At 38.3% G+C, this 14,419-nt stretch overlaps 1 protein-coding gene across 1 annotated transcript; it reads left to right on the forward strand.

Moving 5' to 3' along the window:
• Positions 1-12,690: 12,690 nt before the first annotated feature.
• Positions 12,691-14,210, forward strand: LOC113029800 (uncharacterized). The gene is made up of 6 exons (XM_026180816.1): positions 12,691-12,733; positions 12,867-13,187; positions 13,265-13,615; positions 13,712-13,840; positions 13,931-13,974; positions 14,079-14,210. The coding sequence occupies exons 1-6, from the start codon at positions 12,691-12,693 to the stop codon at positions 14,208-14,210; spliced, it is 1,020 nt and encodes a 339-aa protein (XP_026036601.1).
• Positions 14,211-14,419: the final 209 nt, after the last annotated feature.

Here is a 14,419-nt window from a genome sequence, read left to right on the forward strand (position 1 = left end):
GATGAAGCAAGGTGGACAGCTGGCAGCAGAAACCCTTTTGTGGACGAGAAGGTGGCCAGCAATGAATGATGCAGGGCCTCTCTGGAGGTTAGACAGGAGACCAGCAGATACAGAGCTCCACTAGCAGGCTGGAAGATAGCCAGTTTCAGGGGTGACTAGCTCATGCAAAAGAGGCAGTAACCAAGAAGGTAGGCTCAGGCAGAGGAAAAGACGTCTCTGGGGAGTGCTTGACATTGGTTGACTCAGGAGCTGATTGGTGCCTTGACAACAGGACCTCTGATAAGCCTGGCGGCTGCTACTCTGAATCTATTTCACCCTTTTCTTTTACTAGAGAAATCAACTATGAATTCATAAAAGACATTTGACATACAAAGCAAAACCTTTTAAAAATTGCATAAGAACTGAGATTTTCCTCTGCTCACTCCTCCACTTGCAACCCTATCCTGCTATCACTTCTTTCTGTTTGTGGTATACCTGTCATGGTCCGGGTAAGGAAAGTGAAAACACTGGGTCAAAATGACGCAGAACCTTGACAATACCATAAAAATTCCAACAATTTAACTTTACCTCGTCAGTGAATGTGTATACTTGCTTCTCTCTTTTTACAAAGTGGTGCTGATCTTTTTGTGTCGTCCATTGTTAGACTGTAATGAAAATAAAGACTTGGTCTTTGTAACACCTGCCTCACCAGTAATATGAAAATAACCTTTTTTATTTTTGGTTTCTTGCCATATGCAAATGAAAAGAGACATAGATTTTGTCATAATGTTATGTATGTGTCCACCAAAACCTTCTAAAAATTGGAAATAAAAGCACAGTATTATACATTGTTGAAGCAATCCAGTTGTTCTCACTGGTCTAACAGCATAAAGATAGAAAGCCTTCGTTTTTCTCATGAGAAGAGCAAGCAAAGCAAAGCTCCACGCAACAGCTACACCGATAAAGGTTGTGGTGGGCCATTTCTCCACCCTTTGACCAACCTGAAGCTGTTTACTCAGAACAATCCCCTCAATGTGAGTTTCAACAGGATGTGAAGTGAGAGGAGAGCTGCAAGGCTTCAGCAGGGTACTCTTAGCTTAAACATCTGACTTGATTTTATTTTCTTTCTTGCCTTTTAAATTGCAAACATTGTTTGTGCTTTAAAACCACACACAATTGCAACCTTACTGATCTATCATAAAATACAATCTATATGCACTGTTCATACAACTGCATTTAAATGTTTAACTAACTTCATTCATCATTAATTTGAACAAGCTGTCATCTATGCATGTAGTACACACTTTATACACACTTTACACACGTTTACATAATTTCCTCTGGGATTAATAAATTATTCTGATTCTGATGATGTATCAAGGGTTTCAACCTATAGGTAATGATTTGCGAAACATTTAAAAAGTCCTGCCCTTGCTATAAAGGGCAGGGACAATTCATTATCACCTCCCATCTTTCATTGATAGCCTTAAGAAACACACAACACAAAAGTGTGATTAGAACAGTCATAGTTTGACCAGGTAAGTGTGTGTCCTTTCCTCTTTAACTCTTCCAACAAGAGCTGCTTTTGTTATACATCAAATTGATAAAACAGTGCTGCAAAACCAAGAGAGTGACACAGGAAGAAAAGCCCCTTCGCATTCACACCTGTCTTTGAAAGCCCGACCACAGAAATGCTCAAGTTTCCATGCTTTGTTTGTTTGTCAGTAACTCCTGTGACTTTGTGTTTGCCTTTGTGTTTGCACACAAAGGCAAACACCAGGCAGGTTATGTTATGCAGGTTATGCAAAGAGCGACAAAACATTTCTAGAGAAAAAAACACAGCTATTTAACTTTAAAAGGTAATATTTACTTCTCAAATCCTTACCCTTTAGTATATACACGTGAATATATCACATGTACAGAAGCTGGGCACAGCATTGTTTCAGGGAATTACTCATTTATTGCTTGACAAAACTCCAGCGCTGCTTGCACTGTGCAGTTTTTTTTCTCTCGTTGCAGGCATGAACAGTGAAGCAACAGACAGGAAATGTGGCCTCAGAGAGGGGGCTGTGACATGCAACACATTGATCTCTAGCCCAGGCTGAACTTGAACCAGTGACATTGTGGTTTTGTGCTACCATATTAAGAACATCTTTGTCAGACCAACATGTATTGGCTTGTGGTCCACAATACGTTGACCCTGATTAGACCACTAACAGACCAGAACACTGAGCACAATATCCTACTCTGACACAGACTGCAGCAATTTTGACATTTTTTTTGTCACTAGGTGTACAATAGTTCTGCTTGAAACTGACACACACAATTTGGGTCATTTTAATGCTATTTTTAGTGGACTGCTTTTCAGTGGTAGTTTTAACCCTGTTGCTTTCATTTCTCTGACACATTAAAGAGAAGGTAAGACAGACTACAGTGGGTTCAGGTGTCTTACAATTTTTATTTTTGGTTTAACACACAAGCGACTTGTGTTAAAGTCTCACTAATCAGAGTTGTTAGCCAGTGCAACATCAGTCTATTTTCAGTTAAAAACAAAAGGTTCAATTCAATATTTTTCAGTATTACTCATATTAGCTGACCCCTAGCAGCCAAGTCAACCCTTACTCTTCCCTACCTGTTCTTGATGTTTATAGCTTGTTTTAGGCACAAAATGAAATTAATGTAATGTCTTGAAATATTGCTTTGCCACAGCTGTCATATTTGTCATTTTGTGCAACAGGTGTTTCCCTTCTTTTACGCAAAGACCTGTGTAGTAAGAGAAGTAAAACGTGCAGCTGCCCAGCTGTGATTGGTGTTGTCAATCTTTTTTTTTTTGCCTTCCCATTTGGTTCTTTAGCAGTCAGAATTATTATCTGTAGGCCAACAAAGATACCCAACAGATTTACTTTACCAAGTGGATCATCACAGTCTTGCCGTATTGGTCCTTTTGTTTGACCTTTGTTATTATTATTTGTTTATTTTATTTTATTTTCAGTTGTTACAGACGGGCCAGACATGACTAGGGTATAGGAAAGGGAGAAAGAAAGACAGAGGGAAAGAGGGACAGTGAGAAGCACTTACCAAAAAAAATCACCTGGATCAACTGTTGAGAGAAGAAGAAGAAAAAAAGAGAAAACAAGCAAAGAAGAGAGCAACATAATAAACACAAAACCATTGCAAAAATCTAGCTAAGTGTAAATAACAGTAAATACTAAATATTGAACATTTTTGTGCAGCACGCAAGACCGACAGCGCACAATGTGCTTTGAGATAGCAGCCAAGAAAGGTGTAGTTTGTGTTTGTGAACACCCATGCATGTGTACACCTGTGTGCACACCTGTGTGGATGAGCGTGCTTGCATTCAAAAGGTTTCTTCAGGTAATGGTCTGAGGGTGTGGGGAGCAATGGCCTTGTCCCCCAGGGCATGAAGCAGGTATGGAGGAGCCCCAGACATTCAGAACCCCAGAGTGCGAGAACCCAAGGACAACCATTGGAGGGGCATCCGTGACACCCTCTTGGAAAGAGCTGAGGAGAGCCCCAGACGATGGGTCAGCCAGCAGCCATGGAGCAGAAGCCTGAGCGGACTGCAGCGATGTGCCCACAGGCTCTGCTGGCAGCCAGCTGTGCCAGAGTGGACTGACCAAGCAACAGGTGCCTGGCCCTGCCAAGCAGCCACCGGGAGTGAGCCAGTACATACCTGAGCGCCCAGCCCCGGACACCAAGAACCACCAACACAGGGAGTGTGGTGAGGGGAGATCTAGGAGTCTAAGACCTGACCTGACATACAGACACAGACAAGCAGGCACACACAGAAAACAAACACTCGGCACTCACCCTACGTAGAGACAGACACAAATGGACACTGTACACAAAATCACAGTCCCCAAACTTACTCTAGACCCCAGGTCCAGGCACGGCCACCCCCAGACCTAGACCGAGGAGTTGTTACCCTTTTCCCTGGGGTGGAGACCAGATAGTAGCACGAAGGCCCTGCATCCCAGACCCCAATCGGATGGCCAACTCCTCCTCCCAGCCCCTCCACCACAATAGCTAACAGAGAACGGGGGTGTGTGAAGAGGTGTGGTCAATCTACAACTTGCAGATTATTAAAAGGCTCCTTATGTAGGGTGTAGCCTGAAGACCATACCCTACATAAGGAGCCAAGATCGAAAACCCCAGTTGGAGATAACATATTCCCCAAACAGAGAATCTATATCTTGTTTAAAACATGCTGTAAATAAACAGGAAAATTAATGAAAATGTGGTACGTCCAGCCAATGTGAATCAAAACTTGTAACATAACCATAAAATATAGATATTTTTGTTGCAAAGAAAACTTTGACTTCAAGCTTGGCACGGCTCACTAGGCCATTTCTCATAAGTATCTTATTTTTTATATCAGTATTTGTTTGTAAGTTTGGCCTTAGTTCACTCTAACATTATGCTAAATGCCTGTGGTTTTAAATCTGTTGATAATAAATATAACATATATTTATTGTTGATAAGTTGGTTCTATTGCTGCCTGAAACTTGGGAAAAATTTATGCTTTTTCATGGGTCACAACCCCCTAGATGAGACGTAACACCACACGTTGCATTGCACTTATATCCTGTCATCATTGTGGAGGGTGTGGTCTTATTGGTTGGCTCACACATTAGGAAGGCGGGGCGTTCTTTCTGTAGTTCACACATTACAATAAACTATGAACTTTGACGATCAGGATGCAGATGAGATTCTGTGTCACTGATTCTGGTTATGCTGTTCAATGATAGTTGAAAACATAAAGTTATATTTCTTAATGTTTTTTCCATTACAACAATGGAAAGAACTTTTTTTGTTCTGAAAATTAAAACAAGCTTATCACGAACTCTTTTCAGTAGTTTTTTAAGCTTTAAATAGGTACTTAAAATGTTCATTAGATCTGTCTTTTCTTTGGGAGTTCTCAGGAATTTGTAGGAATTTGTAGTTTCCCTTTTTAAGTGTCATTTTTCATATGATCAAAAATTACACTTATGCAGTATTTTCAAAATATTTTAAATTTAAATGAGAAATGTTTCACCGTTTCTCCCACTGAAAACATTATGTCCTTCACTACCACTTCCTTAACTGGATGACCGAGCCTGCATCATGAAATTATTTTCCATGTTATTTGTGTGATATTTCAATTTCTTTATGCAGCAGGGATACACCTCTCAAACAATCTAGCAAGTAGACTAAACCGTTTTCTGTAATTAGTTTTCTTCTGTTGGTTTCGTAAATAACATGTGAATGTTAATTACCACAACAATCAGGTGCAATATTGATCAAATTCCAATGGATCACAACTTTATTTGGCTGTTTAGCTAGGCATAATCAACATGTATTGTTAACCTTAATTAGACTAGAAAACATGTTTTTTGCAGACAATTTCAATCTGCAAAACCTGTAATCAATAATCAAACAATAACTTTTATTAATGATTTAAAATGTTGTTAATTTTTAGTCTTTGGGTCTTAAAATGTTCATGTGTTTCACTTGGAAATATAATTGTGGCTCTTTAGTTTCAATATCAATGTGAATTTCAATATGAAAGTTATAAAAAATGTTTTTGCACATTTCTTTCCAGCTGAGAGTCAAAATTATGCTTTCATGTATTCTTTCTGTAAGTTTCATTTTGAGAAACCCACAACAAGTCTTAAATATGAAATGACACAACCTACATTTGGTGTTGTTTCATGTGCTTAGGTTGGAAAGATGGTTCATATTGTTTCCACTACGGTAATGCAGTGAAAAACCAACGAAACGAGAAGCCAATCAGACTGCACTGAAAGTGTTTCCTCCCACTTCATATGATTATATTTAGATGGATCATTTAAATTACGTTTTTATTACAGCAGTATCAAGTCAAAACACCAGAAATGAGGGTTATGTTTTATTTATTCCTGATGCTCAATGTTGGTCGTAAGTATATGGAGAGATAATATTTACTGCAAATATATATTTAAAGTAATGAAATTTAAGAAATTTAAAAGGGCAAACAAAATTAATGATGACTGAGTGGACTGATTTTTTTCCCTTTTTGTTTTTTGTTTTTGGTCAGGTTGCTCAGATGAACAGACTTTCGAGACAAAGACTGTTTACGTTGGGGAGAATATTAACCTGACATGCCCCCGTAGAGATGTAGGAACCTTGTTTTGGATCAAGCTTGTTTCTGGAGACTTTCCTAAAATCTTAGGAAGATCATTTAGCTCTCAGAGTGCTGATCAGCGCATTAGAACTGTAACAGATCCTGGAATATTTGATCTGTATATTACAAAAGCACAGCAGAGTGATACAGGAGTTTACATCTGTATGAAAACAGCAAATAGAGAACTAACATTTTTGAATGGAACCTACTTAAAAGTTGAAGGTAAGTAGACAAAAACCTGAAGAATGTTTGTAGATTCCTGTAAAATTTGTAAATTTACATTGATTGTTTGCTCATTTGTGCATGGAGGTATGAATAGGCGTACCACCATGCGAACACCAAATAGTTAATATAAAAAAAAGCAAAGCTTTTTATTGAATTTTGCTAAAATAACAAGTGATTTTGCACATTCTTTATAATTACTTAGGACCTGAGCCTCCTTTCACTACAGCTCCTCCACCTGATTCTGTCCATCAGGAACACACAGTCAATCTTCAGTGTTTGGTCCTCCATGACTTCCAGAATAAAACATGTCCAGTAGATGACAACGTGTTCTGTTTGAGCGCAGAACCACATCAATCTAACCCGGGCTCTAATTATACTCATGTGAATGGTGGAGATGAATATGAAAGGAACTCAGAGGCACTCTCCACAAAAACATGTTTCTACAGCTACTTCAGAAACTTCAGCTCTTCTGATTCTCAGACGTATTACTGTGCTGTGGCCACATGTGTGGAATCTTTTTCTCGAAATAAAACAACAGGCGATGCTGAAGGTAATTGAGTAGTATTTTTATATAATGGAGCAATTAGAGGATTTGTGCATTTTGTTACATTTTAGTTTTTTTATCTATTCTATAATGCCTAAAAAAATACTTTTGGTAACAATTTTAATTACTGTTAACTTTCATTATTTCTTTTTTTTATGTCAGCAGTCAAGAAAAGCTGCTCAAAGAAGGACAATACAATTCTCTATCTGTTGTGTGTCGCTTTGGCAATAAGCCTGATTGTTATAGCCTGTCTAGTTTATTCAATCAAGAAGCTAAAGAAGAGTTCATATGTATATTCTAATGGTAAGCAAAGTCACTCCCATCACATCAAGCAATCAATACTAGGAAAATATAACCTAATTTTACTGCTTTTTTTTTTAATGACAATACAGATGCAGTTGCCCTGCAAACAAATGTAATTTCAAGTGGTGACCAGGAAAATCAGCAGGTAATTATAAGGACAAACAGAGCCATAAGCTTCCAGCATGTTTACCTGTGTAAATATTAACATGTGCTGCTTCCTCAGACAGATGAGGACTTGTTGTTTTATTCGGCACCAACTTTTAAAAAAGCGAGCAAATCGGGGACAAAGGATACAAAACCTGCAGAGGAAGAGAGCATCTACACTGATGTCAAGGCTCTTGAGCTGGATTAAGCTCTATAGCATCATGGATGTGGACATATATTTCACTTTTGTTAGAAATGTAATTATTTGTATATTTTTGACACTGTATTTCCAGTTTATGTGCAAAGACTAAAAAGTATATTATTAAGCTATTTTAGAGATGAAAACAGTATGAATCCCATCTATGAATGGTTTTAGTCTGTGTTGTTGTGTTCTTTAATATTATTTAGTATATTGATGTGTTTCTCTGTAATCCACATGAATACATTATTTTCACGAATATAATGAAAGTAAAAAGTGGTTACAGTGGATATACAGTTTCCTGTTTGATAGTAAATAAAGTTTAATACAAAAATATAACACAAAATATCAACAGTACAAGAAAGTCACTAATTATTTAATTAAATTTCTTAAAACAGAGTCAGTGTGGCATTTTTTCTTGTATGTGTATATTTTTAGCTATGAACTTAAATTTAATTTAATAAACTTAAATTTTGACAATAACTCAGTTAGTCTAGGCTACTCTGAAATAAGTAAAAACTTGCCGACTTTCCTTACTCCAGAGGTAAGGCCTAGTGGCTTCATAGTATAATAATTCAAGAAACAAAAACGCTTCATGGGTCATAAGCTAGTGTACCCTTTCTGCTTGTTCTAAACCCTGATAAATGGGAGCATTTTGTCAGGAAGGGTATCCAATATAAAAACTACGCAAAATCAAGTGTGTGACCCATCTGTGCTGGATGCTGTGGCTGTACCTTGGGGGGAAAAGGCAGCAGCTACAAGTACAGTATCTAAGTCAGAGGTGGGGCCTGATGGTTTTATTTAAGTTTCTGTCAGTCATTATGGTTATACCCAATTTTAAAATCACAGTAATCAGACTTCGACAACAGTCAAAATAACTGGAATTCCATAAAGTGATATAAACCAAGTTTTGTTACATAGTGACAAAAAGGAAAGAATGAGTCCCAGTCTGGGGCTTGTTGAACCTTGATCCTTGTGGGAGATGGTCACCACCAGTGTTGGTCAAGTTACTTGAAAAAAGTAATCGGTAACTAATTACTGATTACTTCCCCAAAAAAGTAATCCCGTTACTTTACTGATTACTTATTTTCAAAAGTAATTAATTACTTAGATACTTAGTTACTTTTTAAAAACACGATTTACAACCTGAATAGGTGATAAAGCGATAGATCTTTCAGCCCAATTCTACTTTTTCTGCATAATCCATCATACAAAATGTAATCAAATGGAAAAGTCTCTTTTTTTTAACTTGTTTTATCAGTTTTAATCTTTTAACTTTATGCATCAAGCAAAAATTTAATGATATGCACTATTCTCTGACTTGAATAAATTAGGTTAACATTTAAACCTATTTTCTGCACATTCCAGCACATAAAATAAAATATTTTTTGTGTTTACACTCACTCTTTCAAATACATGCAAGTAAAACACAGCAGAAAATAAATAAAGTCAAAGACTCAGCGGTCCTGTTGCTCTATTTTCACCTGTAAAGCAGGACTGCGGTAGGCGGAGGTTTACCCTGGTGCAGGTGTGCCGCGGTCAGTGGAAGAATCCGCGAGTTTCTCTGTGAGTTTCTCATTACGTCGTAGCTACTCGGTGCTTGTTTGGAAGTTTAGGGTTTTTTTCGCTGTAAAAAGAAGTTTTCTTCCCACGCACAGCGGACACTAATGTTTTTGTCACTTTTTATGGAATCAAACTCAAAGTAAGGTCAGTACTTCCACGCTTTAAACGCTGCACGCTCATACTCTCTCCCACAATCGATATGTGATCCATTGTTGATCTGCACACAGCTGTTGTCACTAACGGCGCACTCGCTTACGTCACTGTCGTGAGACATTCTCGCAAAAAATCATGGTTTTAGTAAAACAGTAACGCAGCGTTCCTACGGGAAAGTAATCTAATTACCGTTTTTGCAATAGTAATCCCTTACTTTACTCGTTACTTGAAAAAAGTAATCAGATTACAATAACGCGTTACAAGTAACGCGTTACTGCCCATCTCTGGTCACCACTCTCCACTGGACAGTTCTACCCCTTCCTGGGATGCAGGTACTTGTTGGTTCTGGGGCATGTGGTTATTTTGACTTCTGCTCAGCAATCTATACTCTATAGAGCAAAAAGCTAATTAACTATGTAATGCCTCCAGTAATGCCACCCATTACCCCACCTTTGCAAATACAATACTTACTGATAAACAATAAAATACTATTTTGATGAATGAATTTTAAATTGTGTCTTTAGACATTTTGTTACTAGCAGTCTGTCTCAAAAACACATAATTTGTTTCCATTTCTTTAGATTAATCAGCATCTATCCATCCATCCATCTGTCTTCTTTCGCTTATCCGGGGCCGGGTCGCAGGGGCAGCAGCATCTCCCCAGCCACCTTCCCCAGCTTGTCCGGGGGGACACCAAGGCATTTTCAGGCCAGCCGAGAGATATAATCTCTCCAGCGTGTCCTGGGTCTGCCCTGGGGCCTCTCCCGATGGGACATGCCTGGAACAACTCACCCAGGAGGTGCCCAGCAGGCATCCTTGTCAAATGCCAGAACCACCTCAACCTTGTGAATCTGGATGACTTCATAAAATTGTATTATTAATAGTAATATTAAGATTGATATGAATAATATTTATTTTAATAATATTTAATTAATCTGATCACCTCCTTATCCCGACAAACTGCTCTGAGTTTTCATTGTACGGAGGAGAAGATCACCCAGTAGAGTTCACCTATTTGAAAACACAGCCTTAGTTTATTTCAGAAGCACTTTAGAACTGAACCTTACTGGTTACTGACATGGTGGTTTTATAGTCCTGTCTGACCAGAATCCTGTGATTCCGGTCGGACAGGGGGTTCACCCACCGTGCGTGTGCAGTGATTCCTCCAGGATCCTGACTGAATGTTACTGGAAGCGGATTACGTAAGTGACTGCCGAATATTCCAGACAAGTGGTCTGGAATAGAGCAGAGAGGGGACACTTTTCATAGGTTTTAACACTCAGTTTCACCGCTGTATTTGTTATAATTTTGCGCTTCTCTGTGGCTTGCTGACTTACCAGCAAAACCACAGACAAGAGTAGCCCACAGACCAGTTGTACCATATGCTCTGTAGACTGGCTCCATCTGACAACAGAACTCACTGCAGGACAACAAATGTCGTACCTCTGCTTGGTATTTGCAGTTATTTATGAAGATCTTTGAAATGTCCACTGTTGTTTTGTGATAACATTCATATTTTATTATAAATGAAGAAGCTGCCGTACATTTAAGTGAAGCTACTCTGTGGCTCCACTTGCTCGGTGTACTGTTCTCTCTTAAACTCTTCTTAAAGAGTTCGACTCTGGTCCTACATACATTTAATAATTTGCAAACCTGAGATTGGTCATGTTTGCATCTGGAAATAAATATTTGTCTGTTCTGTATTGTCATTTTAGTGTCATTTTTCTGATGTGAAGATGGCTGAGGCTTTTTTTGAGTCTTGAGTCATTTTAATTTTATTTATAAATGCTTCATAAGGCAAAAAATTCTTATCACTTTGGTGAGGTCACATAAAATACTAACAACTGAATTAAACATGAATTACAATATGAAACATGTATTTATAAACCCTCTATTAACACACTTACAAACATATATATATAAAACAATTACCCTCTCACTCCTGTGGGCGGTCTTGCCCTTTGACTCCTCTAACAGAGGCCTGGGTGCTTGAGGGTCCTGCGCAGTATCTTTGCTGTTCCTACGACTGCGCTCTTCTAGACAGAGATTTCGGACGGTGTTCGTAGGATCTACTGGAGCCACTTGCCTAGCTTGGGGGATCACTGCACCAAGTGCTCAGATTACCACTGGGACCACTGTTACCTTTACCCTCCACATCTTCTGGAGTTCTCCTCCCAACTCTCGGTACTACTCATGTTCCTTTTTCCTGATGTTGCTGTCATTCGGTGCAGCTACAGCTATCGCTACGGCCGTCTTCCTCTGCTTGTCCACCACTCCTGTTCCAGTTGGTTAGCCATCAACAGCTTGTCTGTCTTTAATTGGAAGTCCCACAGAATCCTAGCTTGGTCATTATCAGGGGCATGTCCCATTTTGACCTCTGGACTTCCAGACTGTATTGTTCTTGCATATTATGCCAGCCATTTTATTATGGCTTGGTTTTTGTTAAACAACCAACGCCTGGTCTGTGTAAAAGACCAGGGCTTTCATTACAAGAAATAAATAAATTCCAGCCTAGTTTCAGTTAGGATTTGGACTCGGCTGCTATTTGTCAATTATTCTGTTTATAAACTGTAAGGACAAAATTTCACGTTACAGCTAAATGATAGAAGGTTTCAAGGTTAGTGGCCTTTAAATCTTTACACACCTAGGATTGAAGCCAAGGGTAATTGGGTATGAATGAAAATTACGAGTGGTGGTGGTTCTACACTGAAAACGATAAGATGCCCATTCTCTGTTTTAGGATAAGTTGCTTCTTGTGTCTTCCTTTTAAATTGGGGAGGAGTGGAGCAGCACACATACAAATGGATTACTACAGTGTCAGGAGTGATGCTGAGAGCAGAACTGTATATTCTGTGCTTTATGAATGTGTGGTTAAAAGTGTGTTGGTCAGTAAGCTGAGAAAAGTGGTATATCATTTCAAATACATTAATAACAAACAACAACAACAAAAAATTGACGTTGTGAATACAGAGTAAAAATATGTGAATAACCCTGGATTGTTTCTCATGAAATTTGCTACAAAAATGGCCAAATATTCTGTTTTTTGAAGACTATAAATCTCCATTGTTCAGCCTGCTCTTTAGCTCTACAGGTGGTAAAATGTCGTGTCCCCCTGGCCAATATTCAATCTACAAATTTTCCCTGAAATGTACAGTGTGACACATTATAGCTATTTCAAGATCGAAGAACACAAATAGTTACCATGTTGGCAGTGTTAAAAACCAGAGTCCAACACAATAGAAGATGAAAGAGAGGTGATATGTTTTACAAAGCACAGAGGTAGATGTAACAGGAAATGTACTTTTGAATCTATTCTGTGTTAGCCAATCAGGTGCATTTTACTGACCTAAAACGATCATTCCACCTCCTTCACTCATTGAAATACCAGTACGGTCCCCAACAAAAAGCAGAGCCAAGATGATCGTCTTTTGGGTTACATTGTTTTTTTTTCACCAAGGATGTAAGTGCATTTTTATTTTGTCTAAAAATGTTCTTAGTTAAGGATTTTCATGTCAAATAGACATATACAGAATAAAAGAGTTTTACATTGGAAAGTTACAATGTCAAACAAAATGTTATTTCTCTTATTTCAGATTCTCTGGTTCCAGTTAAAACTGTTCAGCTTGGTGAACCAGCAACCTTGACATGCACTATTCCCAAAGAGCTCAGCGTTAGGGGACTCAAATGGTACAAGCAGAGCGTCGGGGATACTCTTAAATTAATAGTTACTCTGATTCAGTCTGAAGCTGATTTTAGTCCTGGATTTTTGAGCTCAAGATTTCGGATAAATAATGATGCAAATTTTAGCAGCCTGACCATTTTGGAGACAGTTCAAGAGGATGAGGGTCACTATCATTGTACAAACCTAGAATGGATTGGAACTACATGGGGTGGAATATATTTGTTAGTTACAGGTAATAAGCCAATCTACTTTTAAAAATGTTCACATTTTTCTGTGCATGTTTTGGAGAATGTGATTTGTATTACACAGGAAAAGCTCAGAGGACATCAAACTATGCAGTCAGTCAGTTACTGATAGAATCAAATCCAGGAGACACAATGACGCTCCAGTGTTCAGTCTTCTCTGACTCTGACAACAAGACGTGTCCAGGAGATCTCAATATTCTCTGGGTCAGAGAGGGATCAGATAAATCTCTTCCAAACATCATCTACACTGACAGAAACAGAAGTAATGAATGTGAGAAAAGATCTGACCATCAGAAGACATGTGTTTATCGCTTCTCTAAGAACGTCAGCTCCTCTGATGCTGGGACTTACTACTGTGCTGTGGCCACATGTGGGGAGATATTATTTGGAAGTGGAACTACTGTGGTTATTCAAGGTAATGTTATCATTACTCTATTAATTAGAAAAAATGTCACAAATGGCACTTTGGCATTCATCTCATCTTTTCCTTTTCTTTTTAATATGATTGCAGACAGCAGTGTGTGGTCACAGACAGCTAGTAGAGTTGTTTTCTTGCTCTGCGCTGTCGTGGTTATAAGTCTGATTGTTATTGCTGTCCTCATTTACACAATCAAGATAAACAACAGTGACCATCCCAAAGGTAATTGAAGTTAATCATAATTCTCTTTTTAATTAAAAGCATATAAATCTTGAGTTTTATCCATTGTTATCCGTATTTTCCACAATCAAGCTGCTGACCTGCAGAAAATCTTTAGTGATGAGAAAAAACAGCAGGTAAAGCAATTAAAGCTGAGAATATTCTTAAAACATATAACATGTTTCTTATTTAAGTTTCTTTTTAATGTTTCTAATATTTTTTATGCACTGCATTTTCCCAGAATGAGGACACATGGATGTTTTCTGCTGTTGTCTTTACCACGATAGAAGTTGACAGAAGTATAACAAAGAGTGCAAACACAGTGACGAGGCAGCAGATCTATATGGCTGCCAAGAATCTTGGGCTGGATTAGGTCTATATATGATGCCTTGGTATGAAATAATCTTCTTTATGTTTGCTTAGACCTAATTGTTTCTTTTTATAATGTGGCTTTGTGTACATATTATTATCAGCATGTTTAAATGCACTTTGATTGATCGCAACTTAATAATTAAAATGTACATGTTTGTATGCATGTAAAGATCCGCCCTGAACAGCAGCGTTCCTGGTTTAGTCTGGAGT

Source organism: Astatotilapia calliptera, chromosome 2 (genome assembly GCF_900246225.1).
Source record: "Astatotilapia calliptera chromosome 2, fAstCal1.2, whole genome shotgun sequence".
Lineage (NCBI taxonomy): Eukaryota > Metazoa > Chordata > Actinopteri > Cichliformes > Cichlidae > Astatotilapia > Astatotilapia calliptera.